Source organism: Babylonia areolata, chromosome 4, assembly GCF_041734735.1.
Source record: "Babylonia areolata isolate BAREFJ2019XMU chromosome 4, ASM4173473v1, whole genome shotgun sequence".
NCBI classification, from domain to species: domain Eukaryota; kingdom Metazoa; phylum Mollusca; class Gastropoda; order Neogastropoda; family Buccinidae; genus Babylonia; species Babylonia areolata.
Window position 1 is genome coordinate 50,243,215 of NC_134879.1, and position 27,824 is coordinate 50,271,038.

At 41.3% G+C, this 27,824-nt stretch overlaps 1 protein-coding gene across 4 annotated transcripts in view; it reads left to right on the plus strand.

Moving 5' to 3' along the window:
- The window catches only part of LOC143281273 (uncharacterized), a 134,198-nt gene that overhangs the window by 63,875 nt on the left and 42,499 nt on the right, over window positions 1-27,824 (plus strand). For all 4 annotated transcript variants that reach the window (XM_076586395.1, XM_076586396.1, XM_076586397.1 and 1 more), the window contains exons 6-20: window positions 123-218; window positions 1,302-1,484; window positions 2,674-2,834; window positions 5,120-5,195; window positions 6,484-6,597; window positions 7,387-7,533; window positions 9,383-9,449; window positions 10,342-10,456; window positions 11,077-11,168; window positions 12,588-12,784; window positions 13,356-13,474; window positions 13,926-14,177; window positions 15,319-15,426; window positions 16,595-16,880; window positions 19,418-19,550. In XM_076586395.1, coding sequence (XP_076442510.1) covers window positions 123-218; window positions 1,302-1,484; window positions 2,674-2,834; window positions 5,120-5,195; window positions 6,484-6,597; window positions 7,387-7,533; window positions 9,383-9,449; window positions 10,342-10,456; window positions 11,077-11,168; window positions 12,588-12,784; window positions 13,356-13,474; window positions 13,926-14,177; window positions 15,319-15,426; window positions 16,595-16,880; window positions 19,418-19,550 — 2,146 coding nt within the window. The remainder of the gene's footprint in view (window positions 1-122; window positions 219-1,301; window positions 1,485-2,673; window positions 2,835-5,119; window positions 5,196-6,483; window positions 6,598-7,386; window positions 7,534-9,382; window positions 9,450-10,341; window positions 10,457-11,076; window positions 11,169-12,587; window positions 12,785-13,355; window positions 13,475-13,925; window positions 14,178-15,318; window positions 15,427-16,594; window positions 16,881-19,417; window positions 19,551-27,824) is intronic.

The following is a 27,824-nucleotide window of genomic DNA, read 5'->3' on the forward strand; positions in this document are numbered from 1 at the left end:
ATTTCTGCTTTGTGATCACTAAAAAAAAACTGCTGCATCATTTTGACAGACAAATCAGAGCAAAGAAGTCGCATCTGTGTTGTGCGGTGTTTTATTAATGGAAGGGGGATAACTGTGTGCAGGTGAGTGCTGTTTCCTTTGGTGCTGACAGTGCCACTTTCGTTACCGTCGGCAACAGACATGTCAAGTTCTGGTACCTGGACAGCAGTAAATCAAAGGTCAGTCGGTGCTGAAGTGACTGGGGTTTTGATATAATATGTTTCACTCTTGTTGGAAGTGTTTTGGGATTCTCTTTTTTCCTGTGTTCTGCCTGCTCTGTTTCCTCAGATATGCAAGAATATATCCATAAGATATTGATCAATCGTTGCAGATGCATTGTACTTTTTCAGAAAATATAATTTGATTTGATTTGTATGCGGTAGTTACTATTAGCTGGACCATACATATTTTTTTTTATAGCTAATGAATAAAACAATATTCAAGTAATATCCATATCCAAGAATCAAAAAATGAAATTATGAAATGACATACATTCAGGGGAAATTCACATACATATTCCTCATTGGCAAACTGTCAAAGTAAACTAAAAACCACTGAAACAGCCCTGGTTTGAAGGGACGGTTCAAACAGTCTCATGAAACTTACCTGTTTCTGACACACAGTGATGAGAGAATACAGTTAAAGGGAGCTTATCCATCTTCAAACCTTCTGGATAGCATGGTGCACAAACTGTTGACAGTGGGGAATGTCAGCTAGCCTACATCCAGCAAGCACACAACACTGCAGAATAGTGGTGGTAGGCCTTACACCCTTAGCATTCATCTGTCATGTAAACATTCAAAGATCATACCTGTCAGTAGATATTTGGAAGATGCTTTGTTTTGTTGACATTTATTTTATTCTGGCACTGACACATAAGTCCAAGTGCGAGTTTACTTGTACCATGATTACTTCCCTTGTGGACCAACTACAAGTATTCTTGTACCAACTCACTATTCTAATTTTGTTTGTTCTTGCTTGGCACAGTTGGTGTCTAAACCAGACTGTTTACGGATTCTGGAAGAATGGAAATGAAGCATTGTTCAACTAATTAATTCAAACATTCTCCATTGATTTTTCTCCGTTGATTTTTGTCAGATCACATTTGTATTGTCTAGGCCAACATGACTTTCAGAGAAGACTATGCCATCAGAATCAAATCACTCAGATCTCAAGTGGAGAAATTATGGGTGGTGAAGTCTGTTATTATATACGTACAAAAAATACTTGGATCTGTTTTTTATTTGTAATGAATTTTCCAGATCAACCAGACGGTGCCATTGTTGGGTCGGTCCGGCATCCTTGGGGAGCAGAAGAACAACTTCTTCTGTGACGTGGTGTGTGGACAGGGCAGGTACGCAGGGAGCACCTACGTCATCACCCAGTCAGGACTGCTGTGCGAGTTCAATGAGAAACGGCTCCTAGATAAATGGGTGGAGCTGAGGGTAGGTTGTTGGCTGTCTTGTGACCATAATACATTACGATTCGATATGATACAATATATGATATAATACTGTAGATTATGATACGATACAATACTGTCCGATCCAGTTCACTCCGATCCATTTTTATTCATCCAGCTGGAAATTAATTGTGCGTCCAACAGGCTCATCACTCACCCCACATAATATTTCAGCCTGCAGCTGAGTCCAGCGTACACACAACATGACAAAGATTGGACCAAAAGATCAAAAAGCAACTCGTATAAAGCTGAATGCACACAAGCAAGTAATACAGCACTGCAGTATTCTGCCAGAAATGGAGTCATAAATTTATATACACAGCTGGAATCTTTTTGTCCTCATTGTCCAGCCAGTCACACAGAGCCACATCAGAGTTTTATCAACTTGGAAATATACACACTTAAACACAAATAAAATCTAAGGTCACAATTATGCCCTCTACAATTGATTGCAGGCAGGCATTTTGTGAAACAGTTGATTGTTAATACGCTTTTGGGGTTGCTTTCTGGTCTTTTACATGCTTTATCAAACACTAATTTACAATCTTCTTCTGTGTTCGTGGGCTGCAACTCCCAGGTTCACTCATATGTACAAGAGCGGGCTTTTATGTGTTATGACAGTTTTTACCCTGCCATGTAGGCAGCCATACTCCGCTTTCAGGGGTACATTCATGATAATTTGTGGTGAAAAAAGAAAAGTATTTCGGGGAGAACTTTTATAGGGAGTGCATATCTGTATGCATGTGAGTTGCTCTGTGTGTATTTGTGTGCACGTTCATGTGAGTATGTGCATGGTATGAATTATGTGTTTTGATGAAAATAAAATTGCCATGCATCTTTTTGCCTGCGAACAGACGAATATGATTCAGATTTATCATTTTTAAGTCATGAAACCTCTTGCCTGAAGAAAAGGATCATTCATGTAAGCATGGTAATTACTTCTTAGCAGAGGAAGTGTCCGGCACCTACCTTGCAGTAGACGTTGGGAGTGTCATGTCATGTTGCAACCAATAATGTTCCCAGGTTCTGATTGGCTGATATTATCAATACCAACACAGTCATTTACAGGGGGACATGATGATCAAAAACGGATTACACTTGGAATAACCTGATTTATTTATTTGTTTTATGTATTTATTTATTTATTTTTGGTCATGTTTGTGGTGTGACAGACGAAGAGCGCCAACTGCCTTGCAGCAGGGGAGGAGCACATCTACATCGGGTGTGCAGAAGGGGTGGTGCGTGTCTTCAGTGCCGCCAGCCTTCACTTCATCGCCACCCTGCCCCACCCGCACCACTTAGGGGTGGAGGTGGCCACTGCTACATCCTCCAGGTGATGATTGCTTGCTTGTCTTTTGCCTTCCTTCCTAAGTTCCTTCCTCCCTTGTTCCAATTGTTTGTTTGTTTGCGTGTTCATATTTGGCTCGGGTGTGTATTTTTACGCACAACGTGAGTCTGTGTGGAAACATGGTGTTTCTGTTTGTGTGTGTGTGTGTGTGTGTGTGTGTGTGTGTGTGTGTGTGTGTGTATCTATTGCAAACTTTATCCACACATTCTAATCATAATGACAGTGCCCTTCTGTGAAGGGCACTTTAAAAAAAAGAAAAAAAGCCAAAATGTTTCCAAAGTCAGGTAACGGTTATTTTTCTTTCTTGTTAATAAAATTGAGCACTTTTATCTGACACACTGGCGTACTAATTAATAGCAGTCATTTTATCATTTTTAGTTCAAGTTCTTCTGATTAGTGTGGAAGTTAAATTGGTGCATTCATCTGCAGTATTCTCTCTAGAAATGGGAACTCAGTCTGGATATACTGAGAGAAATAATTTTCTTAAATACGGGTCTCACTGTTCTAAAACATTAGATTTTAAACTATGCCTGAAGGGATAGAAAGGCTATAGTGTTTTACATTCAGTGTGAATGTCTTACATAATCCAAATTCGCCCAAGTGGTCTAAATCAGAAAATACTTCCGCTTAGCCTGTTCCATGAATATCAATAAAGAGCACACGCTACATCGCATGTTTTTTTTTAGCGAGAACACATTGCTGAAAAGAGGTGAAAGAGGCCATTGAATTTTTAATCACAGTCTGATTTCTGCAGAGATCATATCACTTAATGCATAATGTCCATGAACGATGATTGAAATCAGTAGACTTAAATGCACAATACACACAAATGTGAAATGGCAAACAGATGTTTGGCCCAGGACTTTTTTTTTCACCGCACATGCGCCAGTCACAAAAGTCTTCCAGTCTCGAAATAAGTGTGATCATTTAAAAAAAAAAAAAAAAAAAGGAGAGAAAAATCAATACTTTTAGAAGACGATATGTGTTTTCATGGACTTTGACAATAAATAGCCATTCTTTTGGCATCTGTGCCAAAGCTATAGTTTGCTAAGAGAATTTTGAACAGATGTGGATGTCACAGTCTGTGACATCAAACTAACGAGACATGGAGCAGGACATTTAATGTTCAGAGTTGTAGAATGCATGCTATCTGCCAAAATGTCGTCAAAGGAACTGAACTTCTCCTGAGTAATTATCATGTACATGACGTTTGGCGATTACGTAGCAGTTTATTGAAGTCCGAAATTGGTGATGAAGACAAGAAGCATTTGAAACTTTGACAGATCTATATTACGATAATAAATTTAAAATGTTGATCGATGTAGGTTTCTTAGGACAGCATTGTTCCATTTTTCACCACATAGTTTACGGTTCAACAAACACTGGTTTCTGGTGGTGAGAAAAATTATGAACTGGAAATCCCACCCTCCCTCTCACCTGCAACTTGACTTTTTTTGGTTTGGTTTTTAGCAGGAATGACATGTGAGCCATGAAGACTGCCTCTTGTTTTGCTGTTTTTAAAAAAAATGTTTTCAGATCTGACACTATTTTGGGAATGGTGATGATTTTTTGTTGGGGGGGGTGGGGGGGGGGGGGGCATTGTTTATTTCTTTCTTTTGCTGTTGTCTTTTTTGTATATGTGGTTTTGTTGGGTTTTTTTTGTTGTTGTTGTTGTTGCTTGTTTTTAGTTCCAACAACACTTTTGTGTGGGAATGGTGATGATTTTTTGTGTGTGTGTGCATGTTTTTGCTTCTTTTCATCATTTTCAGTTCCAACAACACAAATGGGGATTTTGCTTAATTTTGTTTTGTTTTGCTGCTATGTGTTGTTTTAAACTTTGACAGTGCTTTTGAAAAATGAAGAATGAAGGATGTAAATTTTGTCATGAGAATTAAAAAAAAAAAAAAAAGGGGGGTGGGGTGGGGGGGAGGCTATATGTTTGTGTGTGTCTTGTGTTTGTGATGATTCATAAGCATGTGTATGTGTGTGTGAATGTCTTGCATGTGCGTGTGATTGTATGTTTATGCTTTGGGATGTGCAGGCTTGAATCAGAAATTATGACTATGAAATAAACTGTGCATCTTGTCAGTCTGATTATGCACACCGTGATGATTTCTTCATGTTTATGGCAATTCATGTCTGTATATGAATAATGGAGTTTGACGAAGATGACATATGTCTGTTGGTGTATATTTTGAATATTCCTGACAGATCAGCATGCTCATATTTCCCAATGTTGGGTTGGTTTTTTTTTTTTTTTTTTTTTGCAGCGACATGATTTGCACTCAGACAGATGCCAAATACCCAGATGTGATGGCAATCACGATGGATGATGACCATAAAAAGGTAAATTTCACTTCATTAGTGTGGGTGTCTTTGCTGCTGTGTGCAAAAATACTTTTTTTTAGATACTCATGCATGCACATATGCACACGCTCAGCACAACACAACTCAGCACAACTCACTTCAGCTTAGCTCAACTCAACTTATTCATTCACTTGTCTCTCTGAATCACACTCATGCCCACACACTCTCACACTCTCTCACTCTCACACTCACATACCCAAACACACTCACTCTCTCACTCATGTCACTGCAATAGGTGCTGGGGTTATTTCCCAATAAGTGCTTTCATTATTTAGAATGAGTGATTTTTGTATATTTTTTATTACATGTTGTTGTTGTTGTTTTTTCCAATACACTGCTTCATATCCTTTTGATCAGTGAGAATAAACCCTGTGTCCCCCAACCTCTCCCCAAATTTCCTTCTTTTTAAGATGTTTTTATTTTCTTAGACAGTTTTGATAGATATAAATGTATTCTCATGATATGAGTGTCATTTGCTTTAAATGAAACGTTTTCTTCTTTTCGTTCATCAGAAAATGAAACTTTATGTTTTTATGTAACTGATATCTATGCATCTGTTCTTACTTTATGGGTATCATCTGTCAATATGGCCACTTGATAATGAGAATGATTTTTCTCATAACAACCATGTTTTTATCTGCATATGTCCTGGTTTATGAGTGTGTTAAGAATAACTTTATTTATAAATCTCATAAAGAGAAATTACGCCAGGTGCAGCAAAACAGAAATTGACCATTACTTAACACAAAACCTTGCACCTATCCACTTAAGAATATTGTAATTGATATTTATATTGTATTGTATTGAAGAGATTTCTTCTGTGTGTGAAATTAGGGCGCAGGGAGAGAGTGTCACGACAGTGCAGCGCCACCCTTTGTCATGAATAGTTCAAGTCAAGTCAAAATGATCTTTATTAAGGATAAAAGAATAAGCATATACAGCTTTTTTTTTACATCCTGCCCTCAGAAAAAAAAAAGAAAATAAAGGAAGAAATGGGGGAAATTGGCAGACTGGGAAGGGATAATATATTAGAAATGAACCATTACAAGGAACACATTCAAGAAATTCTGTCAAAGAAACAACACGAGCGCAAACAGCAAATAAACATACACATATGATACTGACACAAGTATGACATGCAAAGCAACATCGTTACATCATTAACTGCCTTTTTACAAGAAAGAGGCATGAAAGACATCAACGCTAACATTGCAGCCTATGATATTGTGCACTCATTCTGCATTGTTTGTGTGCTGGGCTGTGTCAGGTGGCCTGTATCTACAACGACCACAGCCTGTATGTGTGGGACGTTCTGAACATGCGCAGGGTGGGCAAGGCCTGCTCCTTCCTCTTCCACAGCGGCTGTGTGTGGGCGCTGGAGGTCAGCTGTCTCATCTTCTGGGATTGTGAAAGCTATTGTTGTACTGCTCTTGTGTGTTTGGGAGTGTGTGCTACCTGTGTGTGTGAATCAGAATCAGTATCAGATTTAACTTGTCCTCAAACCCCAGCAGGTTTACAAGACAACAATCACAGAGAGAATGTTCAGTGTCTCTTCTTTAAACCGCTGTGAATGTGGAAAACGTGGTCCTACTAGACTTCTTCAAGTTTCGTACATGAAGGAAAAGTATGTGTGCGTGTGTGTGCATATGTGTGTGTGCAGACTTGTTTGCATATAATCTTCTTTGTCATTGTTTTTTTGTTATTGTTTTTACTTAGTGTTTGTTTGTGTATGCTTCTGTGTGTTTGCTAAACCGTTAAGCATGTCTTCAGTAGATTTACCTGCTTGTTTTGATGGGTATCAACCAGATTCAAGGCTCTGGTCTGGTTCAGCAGGAATTTGCAGAAATGCTTCCATGAATGTAAACAGAACAAACAAAGAAAAAAAGAATTAAGGCGGCAATGTGTTATTATGTAGGGATGGGTTTTTGTCATGTTGTGGACAGCAGGAAATGCTGATACAATTACATTTAAATGGTTTTATCTCTGTTTTACTGTATGTCGGGGGAATACAGTGAAAAGAACTTGAAAAGATAACTTTTGTTTGCTCCTTGCGAACCCAGGACATTGGTTAGTGTTCTGATATTCATTTATTTAATATAGTTGTTGTTATATTTGACTTGTCTGTCAGTCAGTCAGCCTGTCATGAAGCATGTGTTGTCTTTGCTGCTAGGTGTACCCGCGGCTGGAAAACAACCAGACAGGTGTGCTACCTCCGGGCTCCTTCCTGACGGCGTCCAGTGACGACACCATACGGGTGTGGAACCTGGACCCCCAGATGAGGGAAACACCTGGCTACAAGCACAACATCTACAGCAGCGTCAGTATACTGCTGTCTGTCGCTATAGCGTCAGCTTTACATTGCTGTTGGATTGTCAAATCATGTACTGTTTTTGTTTTAATTCATTTTTAATGCACACATAAGAAAGAAGAAAAAATGTACAGACAAACCAGCCGCCGTGGCGAAGTGGTTAGTGTCGCGGACTGGTGGCTGGGAGGATGCAGGTTTGAATCCCAGCAGAGGTGGGTTTTTTGGCCTGTGGCCGGCTCCTATCCAGAGTTGAGTGTGCTGTGGGCTTAAATGGGGAGACTGGGACCACACAGTCGAGTGTCGTCCACTTCAAGGATGCGTCTTTGGGTATGTTGCTCTAATTACTTGACCAACACTGCAAGTGTCTGTATCTCTTGGGCCTGGTTAACACCGGGATATCATTATGACAGGAAGCGTAGAGTACAGCCTTGTCACGCAGTCCCAAACCAAAATGGACCTCCACGGCAACATCGTTATCGTCATCGTCGCCCTCCTCCATCATCATCAGTATAGACAAAACAGTCTCAAAGTCTGTGGCCTTTCATGCCCTGCTCTCATGGTGACCTCAGTTTCGATACCCCTCCACTTCTGTGCTTGGGGTGAGTCCTCTCAATGTCTTCAGTGTCAGCAGATTCATGGGGGGCTGTTGTTTGAGGGACGTGGTGGCGGTTTTCACTCTGGGAGGGACGCTCACTCAGTCTGGCTCCGCGACTAAGCCATTATTGTCGTTAGTAGGGGGCTTAGTAGGTGGGGGCTTAGTAGGTGGTGTCCTAAGTACGTTAAAACAGAACAGGCACCACTGAACACCACCGAAGTGACTCAGCAGCAGTGCAGGGTCTCCTCTGATGTGTGGCCTTCTGGCGACCTAACATCGATGGTTCCCTGCGGACTGCCGACACTGGAACTGTGACAGACGAACCTGGGTGTGGCAGTGTGGGAGTAATGCCACTGAAATGGTGCAGATGATGGGGCAGCAAAAAAAAAAAAAAAAAAAAAAAAAGTACAGACAACAGACAGGTCACAAGGGTGATGCATAAGGCAGTAGCAATGTAAATCTTCAATACAGATAGAAGAGAAATATTGGCTTCAGGACATGGTCACAGAGACAAGGTAGAATCGAGCACAGGTGCAGCATTTTCTTTGGATAATCCAGTGCAAGTATTGCAGAACTAATGTACATTAGGTACTTGTGATTTATGAATCAGATTATCTGTGAACATAGACAGGCAAAATACTGAGTGGTTATGGTGCTGGACTTTCAGTCTTAGGGTCCTGAGTTAAATCCAGGCCGGGTGGGTTAAAGGTGGAGATTTTTCCTGACTCTCGGGTCAACAGACTTGCAGACCTGCTGTCGCTTTAACCTACTTTATGTGTATACACATACAGAAGATAAGAAGATACGCACTTTAGAAATCTGGTTATCCATGTCAATGTTTTTGTCTGTTATGAGAACATGAACATGCTCAGCATGAATACCCTAACAAATGGAGTATGTCTGCCTGCAGGGCAGGTTGTAAATGGTCAAACATGTTAAAGCTCATTCATTAAAACAAGCCAACCTTTTACTGAATATAGTACAGATGTTTTTAAGGAATTTGCACTGTCTTTATGAAATATCCTACACTATCGACGTTCAGTGAAATTTTGCAGTCTTAGGAATGCGAGTACAGCACTCATCCAAAATGTGCAGGAGGAGGAACCTGGTATAACAGGCAGGGATTTTGTCCACCAATTATGTATTATATGATACTGAGTTATGAGTGAATGGGTAATGTAGAATATTCATGTGCCTAGCATCATTGTGTGAATAGTATGGTCAGTCCTAGTTACCCATCAGCTGTGTTTTATTTTGTTGCAGGAGTTACTAAAGGTTGTGTACACAGATCCTTCACTGGCTTTCCTCTGTGATGTCAACTATAATCCAGGTAGGTTCTGCTGATGGAGCTTGTACTTTTTTTTTTGGTATTCATTCTGTCTGTCAGTCTGTGCTGATGATGACTTTTTTTTTCTTATCACTCTTTTCTATTGTTTTGAATCTGTTCTGTCTCTCAGTCTGTGTTGATAACTTTTTTTCTTATCTATCAATGTTTTCTGTTGTTCTAAATATGTTGTTTTCTTGTCTTTTTTCCCTTTTACTTTTTTTTTTCTTTATCTCTGCAGTCTCTTTCTGTCTCCCTCAGTCTTTATTTTATATTGGTACAGAGGTGTGCACTGTGAGATGTCACTGGACTTGATGGGAAAAGAGAAAGAAAGCACTTTTATGTTCATGTGATGTGTATGCATGCACTACTTTTGATTCTGTCAATTTGTCGTATTGTACATGTGATGTGTATGCATGCACTACTTTTGATTCTGTCAATTTGTCATATTGTACATGTGTTTCTCCTTTCTTTTAATTTGTCATCTTTTGGATATGTGTGAAGCAGTGTTTGTGTTATGTTTGTGTGCGCATTTGTGTATTGTTTGTGTGAATGAATGTGTGTGTATGCATGCACACATGCTTACATGTATGTGTATGTACATGTATGTGTACAGGCAAGTTTGTGTGTATGTGTGTGCACATACTTGCGTCATGTGTGTGCACATACTTGCGTCATGTGTGTGCACACATGTTCATGCAGCTTGCATATGTGCGTGTGTGAGAGTGAGCGAGCATGTGTGTGTGTGTGTGTGTGTGTGTGTGTGTGTGTGTGTGTGAGTGTGTGTGCATAACTGTGTGTATGAACCCAATACAATTTACTTTTCAGGCTGGGCCTTTTCTGTTTCAAAATTCTATGACACCCTTCTTACAGACATGTAATGTGTTGACGTTTCCAGCGGGTGCAACAGACAAAACGGACACAACGTGGGATGGAAAGAATGGGGTCCGTTCCATTCGTGTCAGTCCTGACGGGGAACATCTTGCCTCTGGGGACAGGCAGGGAAACATCAGGTGTGTGGCCTGTGATGCGTGCAGGGTTCTTAAAATGGCTCAGATTATTAGGTGAACAGGCGCATGTGGTTGAGTGTATGATTTGTAAACTGTTTAGTCAGTGCCTTCTGGGAAACTTCTGAATGAGGGACCGTAAGAGTTGGCCCAATGACCCTGGAAAGAAGTTTCTCATCTTGATAATTGTATCAAGGTGGACAAAGAGACTGACTGAGGGACTGAAAAGAATCTGATCCCATGCAGAGGCTGTTGCAGCAGTTCTTTCCAGTTACCATTTCCATCTCTTGTCTTTTCAGCTTGTTCAAATCAAGAAAGTGACGAATGAAAATGCACAGTGGAAGGCATTGGCTTGATTTGGGATGTACATTTGCCTAATATTAAGTCTAGTGGGGTGTACTACCATGGGTGCAGTTCATGTTGCTGTAATTTTGCTCTCACTAGTGTTTTGAAATCTACACTACATTTACATGCTGTGCTTGCTTGTTTTGGGGGTGTTTTTTAAAAATATTTTTTATGTATGTTGATTTTGATTTTCAGATACTGCACGAGATGTGAATTGTGCAGTTGTGATTGCGTTGTCACCACCGTTTGGAGTGGCTGACGTCTGGTGTGCTATGTTCCAGAATCTATGATCTGCAGCAGATGTCGGAGATAAAATCAATAGAAGCCCATGAATCGGATGTTGTGTGTCTGGAGTACTCTTTTTCAAAAATAGGTAAGTGTTTCTTGAATTGAACAACATGAACAATATTTTAAGATTTAAAACATCTCTTTGTGGTTGAACAATGTTCTCCTTTGTGTGTGCACGTGCTTGGATGAATCTGGGCATGTGGAGTGCTTGCAAGTGCGTGTATAACTTTGAAACCAAGAACATAAGCCAGATTACTTGTTCTGAATCAAGAACAAGCTTTTAACATTTTGTGATCATGTCCTTGAACCAAGAGAGGACAAGGAAAAAACAAACATCTACATGTATGTATTTCAAGCAGCATGCAATATCCAGAAGTTAAGAAGAAAAACCATTTAACTTGGAGAAATGGAAGCCAACATGCAGGAAATAGACACCCATGCACTGTCTCTCATTTTTTTATGTTGGCCTTAACAATGTGTTATGAATAAATGAATGAATGATATGGATTCTTATATAGCCCCTATCCTTGGTCGGAGACCAAGCTCTAAGCACTTTACTAACATGGGGTCATTTGCACAACAGGCTGCCTACCTGGGTAGAGCCGACTGATGGCTGCCATTGGGCGCTCATCATTCGTTTCCTGTGTCATTCAATAATTCACACACACACACACACACACACACACACTCAGACAGATATGTAACATTTTACGTGCATGACCGTTTTGTTTATTTACTCCGCCATGTAGGCAGCCATACTCCGTTTTTGGGGGTGTGCATGCTGGATATGTTCTTGTTTCCATAACCCACCGAATGCGGACATGGATTACAGGAGATCTTTAACATGCGTATTTGATCTTCTGCATGTGTGACACTTAGCAGGTCTGCACATAATTATGTTGACCTGGAAGATCGGAAAAAATCTCCACTCCTTTAGCAACCACCCAGGTGCCATCACTGAGATTTGAAACCAGGACCCTCAGATTGAAAGTTCAATATTTTAAACACTCGGCTGTTGTGCCTGACAAAACAAACAGTTGGACAGAGACAGAAAGACAGAAAATGATAGAGACAGGCAGAGAGAGAGAGAGAGGGGGGTGGGGGTGGGGGTGGGAGATGTTAAAGGGCTGGGGGCAATATGGTTTGAGCAATATGGTTCATGTTGACATTGGACACTGTTGACATACACTGCTTAAAGTATTACCAAAACAATGCATCAAATCCTTTGTCACCCCACACCTCTTTCTGTGAGCATGGCCTTGACTTCAAACAGCACAAAGTGCTCTCACTTCCAAAGGTACATGCACGCACACAACACACACAGATGAATGCACACATGTGCACCAACACATGCTCTCTCTCTTGGAAGTCCATTCGCCCCATAGTTTATATGCTAATTGACTACATGTGTGTGAGCACATGCGTGCGTGCGTGTATGTGTGCTTTCACCACACAGTTGTTGTGCTCTTGTCATCTCCTGTGACTGGTTTTCCGTGTGTGGCAGGCCCCCCAATACTGGCATCTGGGAGTCGTGACCGCCTGATCCATGTGTTTGATGTGGAGCAGCAGTACGGTCTGCTGCAGACTCTGGATGACCACTCGGCGGCCATCCAGTCGGTCCGCTTCACGGACGCCAACAACAAGCTGCGCATGCTCAGTTGCGGCTCTGACAAGTCTCTCCTCTTTCGCAACGCCAGCCTGGTGGGTTTGGTGGAGGGGCTGTGTGTGTGTGTGTGTGTGTGTGTGTGTCTTTGTTCTTTTAGGATTTATTGCAAGATTTTGTTCTTTTTTTTTTCTTATTAGCTTGTGTTCTAGATTTTTTTCTTTTCTGTTATTTAGGTAATTTTTTTTTTCAGTTTTTGTTGTAGTTGTTTTTGTTTTTTTTGAAAGATGGATATTTTAATGTGTACTGTGTATTTTATGTTTTAGTTTGTTCATGTATTGTCTGATAGTGGGTGGTATAGATAGTTTATAACCTGTGTAAGATTCATTTGTTCAAAAGTAATATAAAAGAACGAAAAGTAAATTGTGTGTTTATAGATTGTTTAGGATTCAGTTTGTTTTAAAAACAAAACAAAAATAACCTGTGCATGCTTATGAACCATTTACATCACACACATACACACACACGCTCTCTTACACAAACACACAGGCACTCACACTCATACTCTCACTCACACTCGCACAATAAAGTTTCATTACTGGTTTTACCATGATGTCAGCCTGTGACAAGTTGTGGGTACATCTTAGAGAGCTGTGTGATGTGTTGCAGAATCCAGGCTTTGAGTTCAGTCTGGATCAGCACCTGGTGAGCAAGGCCACCATGTATGACATGATAATCGACCCCACCCAGAAGTTTGTGGCCACTGCCTGTCAGGATCGCAACATCAGGTGGTTACAGGCTTTTCTCTCTCTCTCTCTCCTTCTGTCTGTCAGATTTTCCCTTCACTTTGGGGACAGTATGACCTGATCAGTGCTTTCTGTTTTGAAAGGACATCTGCTGAGTAATTTTTCATTTATTTTATTAGTTTTTTGTACACTATTTATCCTCCAGTGTTTCTTTTGGTTTGAGCACTGAGACTCATATCAGGTTGTTTGATGAATTGGGACACCCCTCCCAGAAAAATGAGGGGAGAGAACCTTTGTAAGGGACTGTGATTAGTGGACATGATCCGTGAAGAAGGACCTGTGGTCAGAAACGTGGGCATTTCCTTGCAAAGTGAGTCATACTTCACAACCCACAGTTGTTTTTTGCAGGCTTTGTCAGTTTTACAGACTCAGCAGTCCTCTTTTATTGCTTTACAGCCATATCTGTGAATGATGGATGGTTTTTGTCTTGCAGAGTATACAACATGGCAACGGCCAAGCAGAAGAAGAACTACCGAGGTTCCATCGGTGATGATGGGACCCTGCTGCGTGTTCAGCTGGACCCCTCGGGCACGTACGCCGCCACCAGCTGCACAGACAAGAACCTGTGTGTGCTGGAGTTCTACACGGGCGAGATGTCAGCCTCAGCCTCTGGGCACTCGGAGATCGCCACAGGGCTGCGCTTCACAAACGACCTGAAGCACCTCATCTCTGTCTCTGCTGATGGGTGGGTGAAGGAAGATTATCCCTGTGTGTGTGTGTGTGTGTGTGTGTGTGTGTGTCTGCTTGTGTTTCTGTCTTGGGACTCTGTGTATATGCATGTTTCCTTCTTGGGACTCTGTGTATGCGTGTGTTTCTGTTTTTGGACTCTGTGTATGCATGTGTTTCTGTCTTGGGACTCTGTGTGTTTGTGTGTGTGTTTCTGTTTTTGGACTCTGTGTATGCATGTGTTTCTGTCTTGGGACTCTGTGTGTTTGTGTGTGTGTTTCTGTTTTTGGACTCTGTGTATGCATGTGTTTCTGTCTTGGGACTCTGTGTGTTTGTGTGTGTGTTTCTGTCTTGGGACTGTATGTGCATGTGTTTCTGTCTTGGGACTCTGTGTGCATGTGTTTCTGTCTTGGGACTCTGTGTATGTGTGTTTCTTTTTTGGGATTCTGTGTTTGCGTGCATTTCTTTCTTGGGACTCTGACTTTGGCTACTTTGCAACAAACATGTGCATTCTGAGTGGAGGAAACTGACAAATCGTTTTGCTGTATGGTGTGGCCTGCTGCTGCAGACATGGGGGTGGAGGGGTATGATTCCTGTCCTGTGCAAACTACTACCCCCGTTCATGCAGAGAACTCAAAAATAGCTGTGGTTACTGACCTCCCTTAGTATTCCTTTTAATTATGTGCCATGCGCAGTGATAACATCATCAAAAACACCAATAGTAATAATAATAAATGATGATAATGTTGATTGTTAAGGATATATATGAAATGATTATGATGATCATAATAATAGATAAGCAGAGAAATTAATCACAGAGGAGAGAAAGAGCTTTTGGCAAGATAAATGTTTTCTTACACTGTTGAGTGTGTAGAACTTGGTATGCTTTCTTATTTTCAGCTATGAAAGAGCTGCATCAAGATGTTGTTTTTACTTTGAAATGCATGTAAATAAAATCTTTTCAGTGGATTTGTGTCAGAATTCCTTTGTCTTAAGACAGTTTGTAGAATATTAGGTTTGAGTTTGTATGACAAAAATGTACAAAATCAAGGGACTTTGGAAACTTTATTTACAATCTTGCATAGTTAGGTAGCAGCTTTGTTGATTTTTTCCCCCCAATTTTTTCCAATATATTCATACAGGTCATGTGTGTTTTGCAGGTGCATCTTTGTGTGGCGACTTTGTTCGGACATGAGCAAGACAATGCGGTCACGCATGGAAGAGCTGGGAAAGATGCCACGGGAAGAGTCCTTTGTGTCAGACCTGAGGTCAGTTCTCTTCAGCTTGGCTGGCTCCTTAGCTGACCGACTAGGATGATTTAAAAAAAAAAAAAAAAAATTTTTTTTTTTGATGCCTTGCATTGTGCATTGGAGGTTATGTTTTCTCTTGTCTAAACATCATCATCATCATGATCATATTTTGCTCAATCTTACTGTAGAAGAATTATATTGAATGACACACTGAATAATTGCAGTGCACTCTTATGTGCTGTAGTTAATCAGATTAAATAATCTGATGACAATAAATAATTACTGTACTGCACAGTATTGCGCTGAACTGTACTCTATGTACACCTAGAACTATTGTGAAGTAAAACCCATTCTGTTACTTTCAGTGAACGGCTGAGTTGATAAAATAAGTTTTAACTGAAGTAGTAGGTGATTACAGCTTGAACAGTTTAACTTAACCAGTCATTTTTTCTTCTTTTTTTTTTTCAAACAGAATTAGCACAAGCTGTGTGTGTGTGTGCGTGTGTGTGTGTGTGTGTGTGTGATGATGTATCCTGTCATGTGAACATAATGACACACCTCACTACACCTCCAGTTGGTGGATGCCTCAGTTATGGATAAAGGTTTTGTAAAACCAAAAGCTTGGGTTGGTTGTGTCTTTTCTTCTGATGAACAGTCACAGTGTTTCTTCTGATTAACAGTAAAATGTTTCTTCTGGTGAACAATCATGTTTCTTCTGGTGAACAGTTATAATGTTTCTTTTTGATGAACAGTCATAATTTCTGAATCAAGAATGAGAAAGCTGAATCCCTTGCTTGTACATAACAGATGAATAAAGAAAATAATTTTAAAAAAAGACAGAAAACTTGATTGTTGATTATTATTGCATACTTAATAACAACAAAAAACAATGCCCCCACCCTGCCAAAAAAAACCGTGTGATTATGTCACAAGTTTTTCTTTGTACTGTATGTAACAGAGAAATGAAAAAAAAAAAAAAAAAAATCGAAAGAAAAAAAATTATCAAAATATTGCACACTTAAAAATAAAACTTTTTAAAAATTTTATTTGTACTCTGATCTCTCTCTCTCTTTGACTTAAAAACAAAACAAACAAAAGTATGTGTGTCATAATTTTTTTTTCTTTGTACTGTGGTTTCTCTTCTTTTTATTTTTCTGTTTCCCCCTGTTTTGGTGGTGGTGTGCAGGAAGGAATCTAGCCTGATGCCCAACACTGCGTCCCTGGACGGGACGTTCGTCAAGCCGCTGCCGGACTTCCCCATCATGAAGGAGAACATCTCCCCCTCCCGTGTCCTCTCCTCCATGGACACCCCTCCCTCCTCCTCCTCCTTCTCCTCCTCCGCACCCACAGCCCCCTCCTCCTTCCCCACCACCCCCCTTGAAAAACGGGCCGAGGCCAACAACCCAGCCCAACAGCCTTCGGCGGATTGTCACTTTTCTGTCGGGCCGCTTCCCAACTGGGCGAAGAAAAAGGTGAGATGGGTGAGAGAATGTTGAGATGAAAGAATGTGAGTGGAAAAAAGAAAAATTGTGTGTGTGTGTGTGTGTGTGTGTGTGTACACACACACACACACACATATATATCTATCTATTTATCTATCTATCTATCTATCTATCTTATCTATTTATATCTATCTATCTGTTGAAAAGGAGAGAGAGTGTGTATTATATCAGAACTCGTTTTTTTCTTCTTCCCCAGTTTGTGTAGTTATTACATTTTGGGACTCATTACTGATGAAGTGCATGATGTAGTACTATGTACTCAAACACACACACATACACACACACACACACACACACACACACACACACACACACTCATGCACATGTGCACATGCATGCACACACTCAAGAACACCCACACCCACATAAACATAACAACAGCAATGCTGAGTTATAATTTCTTCTGTATCTTTGCATATAAATACTTTGAATTTTTGTGGAAGACATGAGCTTAAAACTTCAATCTTAATAATAATAATGATAATAATGGTATTTATATAGCGCTGGATCTTGTGCAGAGACAAATCAAAGCGCTTTCGCACCAGTGCGATCTTGAGGTCAAAACTTGAATGTTGGAGTTACTAACAATACCGTAGAAAACAGAGGCATGGCAAGTGAAGATTTATGTGTAGGACACCAAATTCTCAGCAGCAACAACAACAACAAAAAAAGAAAAAAGAAAGAAAAAGTAAACGCCCAATATGGGGCTTGAACCCACGACCCTGGGATTAAGAGTCCCATGCTCTACCGACTGAGCTAGCCAGGCAGATATTGTTCTTTAGTCAGGTGAACTCCACTACTGTTCCTCCTTACTGTCTGACCTCACTAAATGACGCATTGTTATCCAGCACTTTGACAATTTGCATGCTTTCACAGGGATTCAGTCTTACATTCAGTGGACATTACTGACTGAGTTTCGGTTCCAGATTTGACTATTTCACTTTTGTTACACGCAAGCAGTTGTACCACTTGAAAATTCTATACATCTTAGTTATCCCGAAAAGTTTATTTCCCCAAGTTGGAGGTGTAGGAGGCGGTGGGGGTCTGGAATTGACCGGAGGGAGTGGAGAAGGCAGCGGGTTGGTGTTGTTGAGAGGGCCAGAAGTAGAGGGCCCAGAGTGCCCGTGAATCGATTGCGATCACGCCTTAATTTTAGCCTGGTCACCGAATTGAGCCACATAATTTTGTGACCTGGCTGCAGACATAATTAGCCAAAAAACAAGAACGCCAAAGAATCGACAGATAGAAAATACGAGAAAAAACTTAGCTGTATGAAGAGCACAGGAACAGGAGTCAAGATGGCTGCTGGAAAAAGAGGGCACTAGTCAGGGGGGCAAAGGGGAGGTTACCTACTTCCAGGAGGTTATCGGCCATAGCTACTTTCATTTTCTCTGCATAGGCGGATAGCAGTTTGCACAGGACAGGAATGTCAGACCCCTGCCAGAGTCTGCACTAGTGGGTCACGGTTAGTATGTTACTTAAAACGTAATTTTAGGAAGAAAATTTCCTTTTCCCCAAGTTCTGTTGAAGAACACTGTGCTGAAAAGTGTTCTCCTTAAACTCTGTTGAATGTTGAAGAACACTTTGCTGAAAAGTTTTCTCCCTAAATTCTGTTGAAGAGCTCTGTGCTGAAAAGTTTTCTCCCTAAAATCTGTTGAAGAGCACTGTGCTGTCAAGTTTTCCCCCTAAATTCTGTTGAAGAGCACTGTGCTGTCAAGTTTTCTCCCCAAAGTCTGTTAAAGAACACTGTGCTGAAAAGTTTTCCCCCTAAATTCTGTTGAAGAGGACTTTGCTGACAAATTTTCTCCCCAAATTCTGTTGAAGAGCACTGGTTGCTGAAAAGTTTTCTCCCTTAGTTCTGTTGAAGAGGACTTTGCCGACAAGTTATCTCCTTAAATTCTGTCAAAGAGCGCTTTGCTGAAAAGTTTGCTCCCTAAATTCTGTTGAAGAGGACTTTGCTGAAAAGTTTACTCCCTAGATTTTGTCGAAGAGCACTGTGCTGAAAAGTTTTCTCCCTAAATTCTGTTGAAGAACACTTTGCTGACAAGGTATCTCCCTAAATTCTGTTGAAGAACACTTTGCTGAAAAGTTTTCTCCAAAGATTCTGTTGAAGAGCTCTGTGCTGAAAGGTTTTCCCCCAAAATTATGTTGAAGAACACTTTGCTGAAAAGTTTTCTCCCAAAATTCTGCTGAAGAGTACTGTGCCGTAAAGTTTTCTCCCCAAATTCTGTTAAAGAGCATTGTGCTGAAAAGTTTTTTTTTCCCATATACTCTGTTGAAGAGGAGTTTGCTGACAATTTTTTCTCCCTAAATTCTCAAGAAGAGCACTCTTTGCTGACAAGTTTTCTCCACAAATTCTGTTAAAGAGCACTGTTTGCTGAAATGTTTTTTCCCAAAATTCTGTTGAAGAACACTGAGATTAGAATGATGACAGACAAGACAGCAACATGAAAAACATGCAGAATCTCCTTTGTTTACTCACAATTTATGCGTACACTCTGTTTCAGTTTGAAGATGTGAAAGATGGGAGTGAGGGCGAGTCGGACTCTGTCCAGCCCAAGGGGAGGTGGGCCCAGCGGTTTGACCAGAACCTGGCCTTCAAGTCCCAGCTGGACCTCTCGCAGCTAGACGACGACGCTGGTGAGTTCTCTGGCTTTGTCCTTGGGAACTTTGTATGTCTGTCTGTTGGAGGAATCTGTGTGTCTGTACATCCATCTGTTGGAAAAGTCTGTCTGTCCGTACTTCTGGAAGAGTCTGTTGTCTGTTTGTACTGCCATCTGTTGGAAGAGTCTGTCTGTCCTTCATCTTCTCATAGTTGTACAGCTTGAACAGTCTAACTTAACCAGACATTTTTTCTTTTTTTCTTCTTTTTCTTTTTCAGACAGAATTAGCACACGCTGTGTGTGTGTGTGCGAGTGTGTGTGTGTGTATGCGTGTGTGTGTGTGTGCGTGTGTGCGTGAGTGCATGAGAGAGAGAGAGAGAGAGAGAGAGAGATGATGATGATGATGATGATGATGATGTATCCTGTCATGAAAACAGAATGACACACCTCACTAGTGCTTTCCAGTTGGTGGATGCCTCAGTTATGGATAAAGGTTTTGTGAAATTTTGGTAAAATTGACTCGTTTCTACATTTAAAAAAAAGAAAAGAAAAAAAGGAAAAGGAATTGTTTTAATGTATCACTGCTTGTATAGGCAGTTGTACTCATGTTTTGGGAGTGAGTACATGCTGAGTTTGTTCATGTTTTCATATTCTACTAAAGCCTGACAAGTTAAGAGATCTTTAATGTGCACTTGTGCATGAGTACACGCTTGAGGGAGATTCATGCTTGAGCAGGCCTTACGTGATCTGTTGATCTGGGAAATTGGAAAAAATCTCCCCCTTTAAATAACCTGGCAGTGCTGAGGTTCAAATCAAAATCACAAACATCACAGACCCATGGGTTAGAAATTCAAAATTGGTATCCAATGGTTGGTACGTACCATTGTTGCTGCTTTCATTGTCTTTTTGACGCTTGGAACCATTGCAGTTTGACCAGTCCTTTCGAAAACACATCTCTTAGGGCTGCCTCCAGTGAGGAGATGGAAGAGAGGTGGTTTAGTTTGTCACATGCACTGTTCTAGGGTTAAGTATGTCACATGCAGTGTATGCACTGTTCTCATGCTGAGAATGAGACTGTCTGTGGTTGATAGATTCCAGAGACAGAACAAATTGTTTTGTTGTGCTGGAAATGTTAAACTGAAACTGAAGAGGTTAAAAACAACTGACTTTGCTTTCATATAACACAGGTGCATATATGAATCACATTGTAACAGATATCTTTTTTTATGCTCTATTTGGGTATCAAGTTTAATGAATGAAGTATTTCTGAGCACAGGCCGAGAGAGAGAGAGAGAGAGAGAGAGAAACTGGGATAGGGGTGGGGGTTGGGGTGGGGGCAGTCAGGATGTTTGAGATGTGTGTGTGTGTATGAGTAAGAGAGTGAAAGAATCATCAGCGAAAAAACAACAAAACTTGTCCTTTTTGTGTAATGTTTCTACTTAGTATATTTGTATGGAAAGGCATTTTAAAAATTTCTTTTGACCTGTACATGGATAACATTGATGCACCTGTAAGTGTAATGCTTAAATCTGTGTTTGTTTTCCAATATTGTTTATTGCCCTAATTCACTGAATGGAATTTACCTTTCCTTTGGACAGGATAAAGAAATATATTATGATTTTTGGGGAGAAAAGAACCTTCATTGCAAGGGGGAAGTTAATGACTGGAATTAGCGGATGAAACTGTCAGGTACAACTACTTGGCAACTAGTGTTCTTCAAACCATCCATCCTGAGACTTGAAGGTCCATGTATGATGGGTTGTTTGAATCACAGCAGTTTGTGGTGAACAAGTGATGGAGATTCTCTGTCTTCTTATCCTCCAGTACCCAGAACTGTTTTAACTGCCAAACAGCTTACTGTTTCCTGCAGGCAAGCTGAAAATATGTAAACCTGTCATGTTTTTTGGGTTTTTTTGTCATCAGAAAAACCAGTTTCAGAGACCAGAAATTAAAAAAAAAAAATTTTGCTCCCCCAAGGATTCAAAATAATTCCCTTTCTCACCACCAAATGTCACTTAAGACTACACATGCACACACTTTCGTTATCAGACTGTTCTGCACCACAGTCATGCATTTCATCAAATGCATGTAGCTTTGTAAACACCTCGGCAAGTTTTTTTTCTTGGCAATATGCTTGATTCAAAGTATGACCTTCGACACTTTTATAATAACAAGATTATAATATAGATACTGAGCAGTAATGATATCAGTCCTGCAAAGCAGCCTTCTCTGACTCGTCTGTTTTTTTGGTTTTTTTGTTGGTAGCAAATATGGATTACCATCTGTGACATGACAGTAACTCGCATTGACCGCCTCTGTCACTGACTGAGACAGTTGTTCTGGAATATTTTTGTTTTCATGATTGAAATTGTCATCAGATTCATTAAAGAGTTTCTTCAGCATTAGTTGGATAATTAGACTTAGCCATTTTGGTTGTGATCATTTGTGTGTGTGTGTGTGTGTGTGTGTGATGTCGAAGCTTAAGCAGTGAATAAAGATATTATAATGCAGCGATATTCAGCCAGTTTCTGGTTTGATTTATTTTTCACAATGTTTATATTGTAATGTTTCGGTTTTTTTCATTATTCATGGATAGATTAATTTCTGAATGATTTGATCCATTTCTTTATAACTACCACATCACACACACAATTATGCTATGCATTTCCAACTATTATTTGCCTTGGATCCATTCATTTATGACACAATGTCACACACACACACACACACACACACACACACACACACACACACAAACACACACTTATGCTACCCTTTTCAAACTAGTATTTGTCTTCTTTCCACATCAAAAGCATCTTTTGCATTGCTGGCTTTTGTAGGGCCTACAGTGAATTTCATACTTCCATATTAAAGTCTGCTTTGTGCATTTACAAAAGTCTGTTCACCACTTGCACTTTGACACACACGCACACATACACGTTTGTTAAGTGGTGCTTGTCAAGATTGTTGTTTTATTGAGCTCCTCAGGACACTTTATCTATTTACTCTAGCTCCAAAATAAACATATCATTAATGTAAGAAATACCCTTGGATCAAGTTTATGTAGTGTCAGTTGATATCTCAACAAACAAATGAATAACTTTATTGTATAAAGATTGTGGGCCAAGCCATTTTGCAATTTGGCATTACATATACACTACTTACGCAAATGATATTTCTGCAGACATTTACAGTTTTCAGCCTTTTTTTTTTTTTTTTTTTTTTTGCTTGGAGCTTAGTTGCTCGGTTATAAACCATCTGACAAAGGTAAAATTTCTGCGGATGTTTGTAAAAACTACACATTTCTACTGAAATTGTTGTCACAACTCATGATATTCTCGTTCTTCAGTCATTCTTCATTCTTGATTAAATCTATGAAGGGGTTACATGCTCCAGTAGTGTTTTACAATGTTTTGTGTGACATGATTTTTGTATGACGTTTGCTTTTTGGGTGTGTGACGTGTTGTTTGGAGAATGGCAAAGAACTAAGTGATTTGAATGAGCTGGGGGATGCATGGACAATGTGTGGCACTGCAGATTGTTGTGTTTGTCCTATGTGTGAAGTAACAGAAACGCCTCTGTCTACCTTGGACATATCTGACTGTAAAATTGTCTGTGTGGAGTTCTGGTCACAGTGAATCTATGGCATTGCACTTACTTCTCAGTGGCTGGTAGACTGCTGTTGCTTCTTCAATCGTCATTATGTTTTTGCTGCCTGTGCTGATCACATGGGCTGTCTCTGATGCGGATGTCTGTCTTGGACAGTTGCCTGCCAGTTTTGCCGAGCAGCTGGTTGTTGAGGTGCTTGTGATTTGTGTAGGACGTTTCAAGTGGTGAATGTGTTTCATGCAATGGATCACGTCGTAACGGTGAACTTAGGAGTGAATTGGTTGACAAAACCCTTCAGGTTCTTTCCTTTTTAATGCAGTTTGTGTCACGCTCCCGAATTTGTTGCTTGACATGTGTCATATGGTCATCTTTACTTGTGAACAGAACATGATGTAAGCTTGGAGGATCATCAGCTGGTTAGTTCCGAACATTGAAACGTTGTGTCTCACAAGTTAGTGAGAAGGCAATTTGAAACACCTGAGACTTCTTCTGTTTGTGTGGACTGTGAAATTTCATAATTATGAAGTATTGACAAAGATGAGTAAGATTTCGATGGTGGATGGTAGATGGGGTCAGGGGCGTGGGAGGGAAGGGTGTGTTTAAAAAAAAAAAAAAGAAGAAGAAGAAAAATTTTCAGTTCACAGCTGAGCCAAGACATGCTGCATCAGTTTACTGCCACCCGAATCTATTCACTACGTAAGAAAAGGGATCAATAGTGTACTGTCGTGAGCAGTGCTGACAAGTGCTACACTGCACAGCATGTTTTTTCTTGTCTGGGAGATGGGTGACTGCGGACGACCTTTCACCCCCGACACACAAAGAAAGGAACAAACAGTTCAAACTCGCAACTGAGGATAAAAAAAAAAAAGAAAAAAAAAGAAGAAGAAAAAAGATCGTTTTCGGTGTTTGACGGGATCATGTCGCCAGTCACGACACCCAGACACCCAGAGGTTGTGTGTGTTGTGGTCAGCAGATCACGACCCCTCAGGCTGATCCGGTGAACTGTTCTAATGCAGTTGTTTCTAATCCTGTCTCGGGGCTCGGGGCTGGGGCCCCGGGAGGAGCCCAGCTACAGTTAACGCAGGAGAGATTCAGTGTGTAAAAAAGCAGGGTGTAAAAAAACAATGCGGGGATTGCCTGATCGGCCGTTCGGACAACAAGCGAGGGGCCGGCTTGCCGTATGAGCACACCCCAAGCGGCCGCAAATCCTTTAACGACTTTGTCCGGCCCTGCCCCATGCACGACGCCCCGACCCAAGCTGTTTGGTCAAGAGGGATTTGCGCTGTGGGCTAGAAAATCAGGATAGAGGCTCGTTACTGCCACCTCCTTGATCCCCGGCTGTAGCGCGCAGTCATTAGTTCGCTAATCCAGCGGACAATATCTGTGCTCCGCCGCCACTCGCGGTGGGTCTAATTTGTTTCTTTCTTTTGTTTTGTTCGTCCTCTCTCTCTCTCTCTCTCTCTCTCTCACTCACTGCCCCCACCCCCTCCATCCCCCCTGCCCCCTCTCTCTCTGTTTCTCTCAGAATCCTTACCACTCCAGTCCGCATGGTTTTGGTTGTGGTTTTCAGAGAAATGGAGCTCACGGTCACACGTAGTTTATTATTTCGTGGTTCGCTGCAGCTGGCCACAGTTTCTGCTGACATCGTTGGTCATTGTCTGTCGACTGATCAACGGAAAAAGGGTGGGGCGCGGGTGGGTGGGGTTGGAACAAAAGTTAATTGTTTTAGTGGGGGGATTTCGTGGTTCCGTAGTTGTGGTCATTCTGATTACGTTGTTTCGTAGATCGAAATTTTCGGTTTGAAATTTATAATCTACTCTGTTGATTTCAACCATTGCCTTTGTGATTATTCAGTGTCGTTATCCCCTTCATTAAGAGGCAAAGGCCAAATCTTGATAGCATTATTTGTGTTCTCTCTTAGTCAACGTGTGTTGATCTGTCTCTGTATCGATTTTTTCTGCTACAGCTACGTACTCTTGATACAGTTATACTGTTTACGCTTTATTTGCATCTGTTTAAAAAACATAAATGACCGTTTGTTTTTACTTCGGAGAGGCATTGTTTAAAAAAAAATAAGATAAAAAGGGGACCAGAAAAAGGCTTCAAGTTTGCACAAATATCAGAATGTCGGCGCTGTTTCCAAGCCATCCGTGACAGCAGACAGCATTCACGGTCATTGCAACCCAAGAAGATAATTGCAACATTTTGTTCGTTTGAATATTTGTGTTCCGCTTCGTGAGTGTGCCGCGTCAAGCAAAACTGTTCCTGGCGTTAACACAAAGCACTCTTTCCCTCTGTGTGTGTGTGTGTGTGTGTGTGTGTGTTAGAACCATATAGCCATTCAGTCTCTCTCTCCTCCCTGTCATTTCCTTCCATTTTTTGGGGTTATTTTCTCTCTCGGGGTATTCTTCTCCTTCTTCGTCCGTGGGCTGCAACTCCCATGTTCACTCGTATGTACACGGTTGGGCTTTTACGTGTATGACCGTTTTACCCCGCCATGTAGGCAGTCATACTCCGTTTTCGGGGTGTGTGCATGCTGGGTATGTTCTTGTTTCCATAACCGACCGAACGCTGACACGGATTACAGGATCTAGAATGTGCGTATTTGATCTTCTGCTTGCGTACACATACGAAGGGGGTTCAGGCACTAGCAGGTCTGTGCCTATGTTGACCAAGGAGATGGGAAAAATCTCCACCCTTTACCCACCTGGCGTCGTTACCGGGATTCGAACCCGGGGCCCTCAGATTGAAAGTCCAACGCTTTAGCCACTCGGCTATTGCGCCCATCTCTCAGGGTATAATCATGTCTGTCTCCGTCTCTCTCTCTCTCTCTCTGTCTCTCTCTCCCCTAGTCCTACCCACCCACACCACATTCCCCTTGTTCTTGCAGACCCCTGGCTTAACAAAATAACAAACAAACAAACAAAAAGAAAAAAGGGGGAAAAAAGCTCGAAATAAGATTTTAATAACGATTAAAAATTTTTTTAAAATTATTTATTTTAAGGAATCAGATACAAGGAACTGCTTTATTGATCTGGTCACAACGACTGAAGACTTCGTAAAGGCATTGACGATCGTCCGTTTCGCCAAATCGCTGAACTTAGTTTTGGGCGTGTAGTTTCCTACGAATTTACTTTTGCGCTTTGCGAATCGTACATTGTTGGACTGCATTCCATGGAAAACGGTCTCACGGTATTGACATTAACTCAGTCGTGCAAGATGGAGCTTATTTGGCCTTTAAAACAACAACAAACTGTCTAATGGGAGGCGAGGAAATACTTTGTACAGAGTGGGAGCGGGAAGGGGGGGGGGGGGCATATTTCACAAAGAGATGTTGTCTCCGTAGCATTGGCAAGCTTCCGTCTCAGATTGTAATCATTGGCCTTTTATCTTTCTTGTGACGCACTTTTTTCTTCTCAGAGACAACGGACGCGGGGTTGGCAAACACTTCGCTCTGGATCTACAACTGCACAGTGGTAGATGGGTACTGGGTCTCCTGTTACTGATGACGATGGGATGATGACAATGGTAATGAAATCCACTTGGTAGTCTGTCGGGAGCCGACGATGACGAGGTGCGTGCACTCAGCGATGACAGCGCATGTGACTCCGCAGCCCAAAGCTGGAAGGACACAGGCGCCCACAGGTGTCGCAGCGATGGTCTGGATTTTGGACTGAGGAGGACGAGGCCCTGTGTCGTCTGTCCCTTGCAGCGATGATAATGAAATATATTATCGAATATAGGATATATATGTTGGAGAGAGAGAGATCCGACCGTACCCCCAGTCTCTCCATCCTCAAAAATGTTATATTGTTTGGACATGCCTTTGTTTTTTTTCTCTTTCGTTGTTTCGTTCGTTCTTTTTCTTTCTTTCCTTCTTTTCTCCTGAAAGGACGGTTTAAACCACACAGTTCATTCAATTCATATACCAGAGACACAAGCAAACAGAGAGGCAGGCAGTGCGCTTTGGCGCGTCTAGGGTGAGGAAGTTGGGTATATGTACACGCCTGTGCGTGTACGCACGTACAAAAAAAGGTTTCTGTGTGTTACTTGAACACAACTGTTCAGTGTTGTCTGGTATGTTCACGCTTCGTTGCTACCACACCTTACGAACTTTGTTTTCACGAAGGCCATCCTGTCTTCCCTTGAGAGTTCAAAGAGGGCAATAAAACAATAAATGACACATCCCATTTTTCTGGTAATCGCTTTATCACTCCATACGTCTTGACAAGAATAGCTCAGTATGAGTTGAGTTGGAACATGAGCGGCCCCACTGTCGGCTGACAATGTACCCAGGAGTGGTAGTCTCACAAGGGTATGTTTCCCTTGACTGAAGGGCTAATCCTCCCCAAGTGTGGCTTCTCCGACACCACTGGATATCTATGGTCTGGTTCAAGGGCTGTCGCGGTCAGAAACATTTGTTCTTCTCGGGTTTGTGGGAAACACGGGCGTGTCGACTTGTTGGCGTGGGAGTGTGTTGAAGATAACTGATTTTTGTTTGGAATGCACGCGACGTTTCCCTCTCTTTGTCTCTATCTGTGCCTGTGTCTCTGTCTGTCTGTCTCTCACATGAACTTCCGATCACGAGAAAAAGAAACCATCACAGCATAAGACTTGGGGGTGGGGGTTGGGGGCGAGGTGGGGGCAGCCGCAGGGAGGGGTTGGGTTGGGGGAACAGAAAAAAAACCCACACCACTACCAC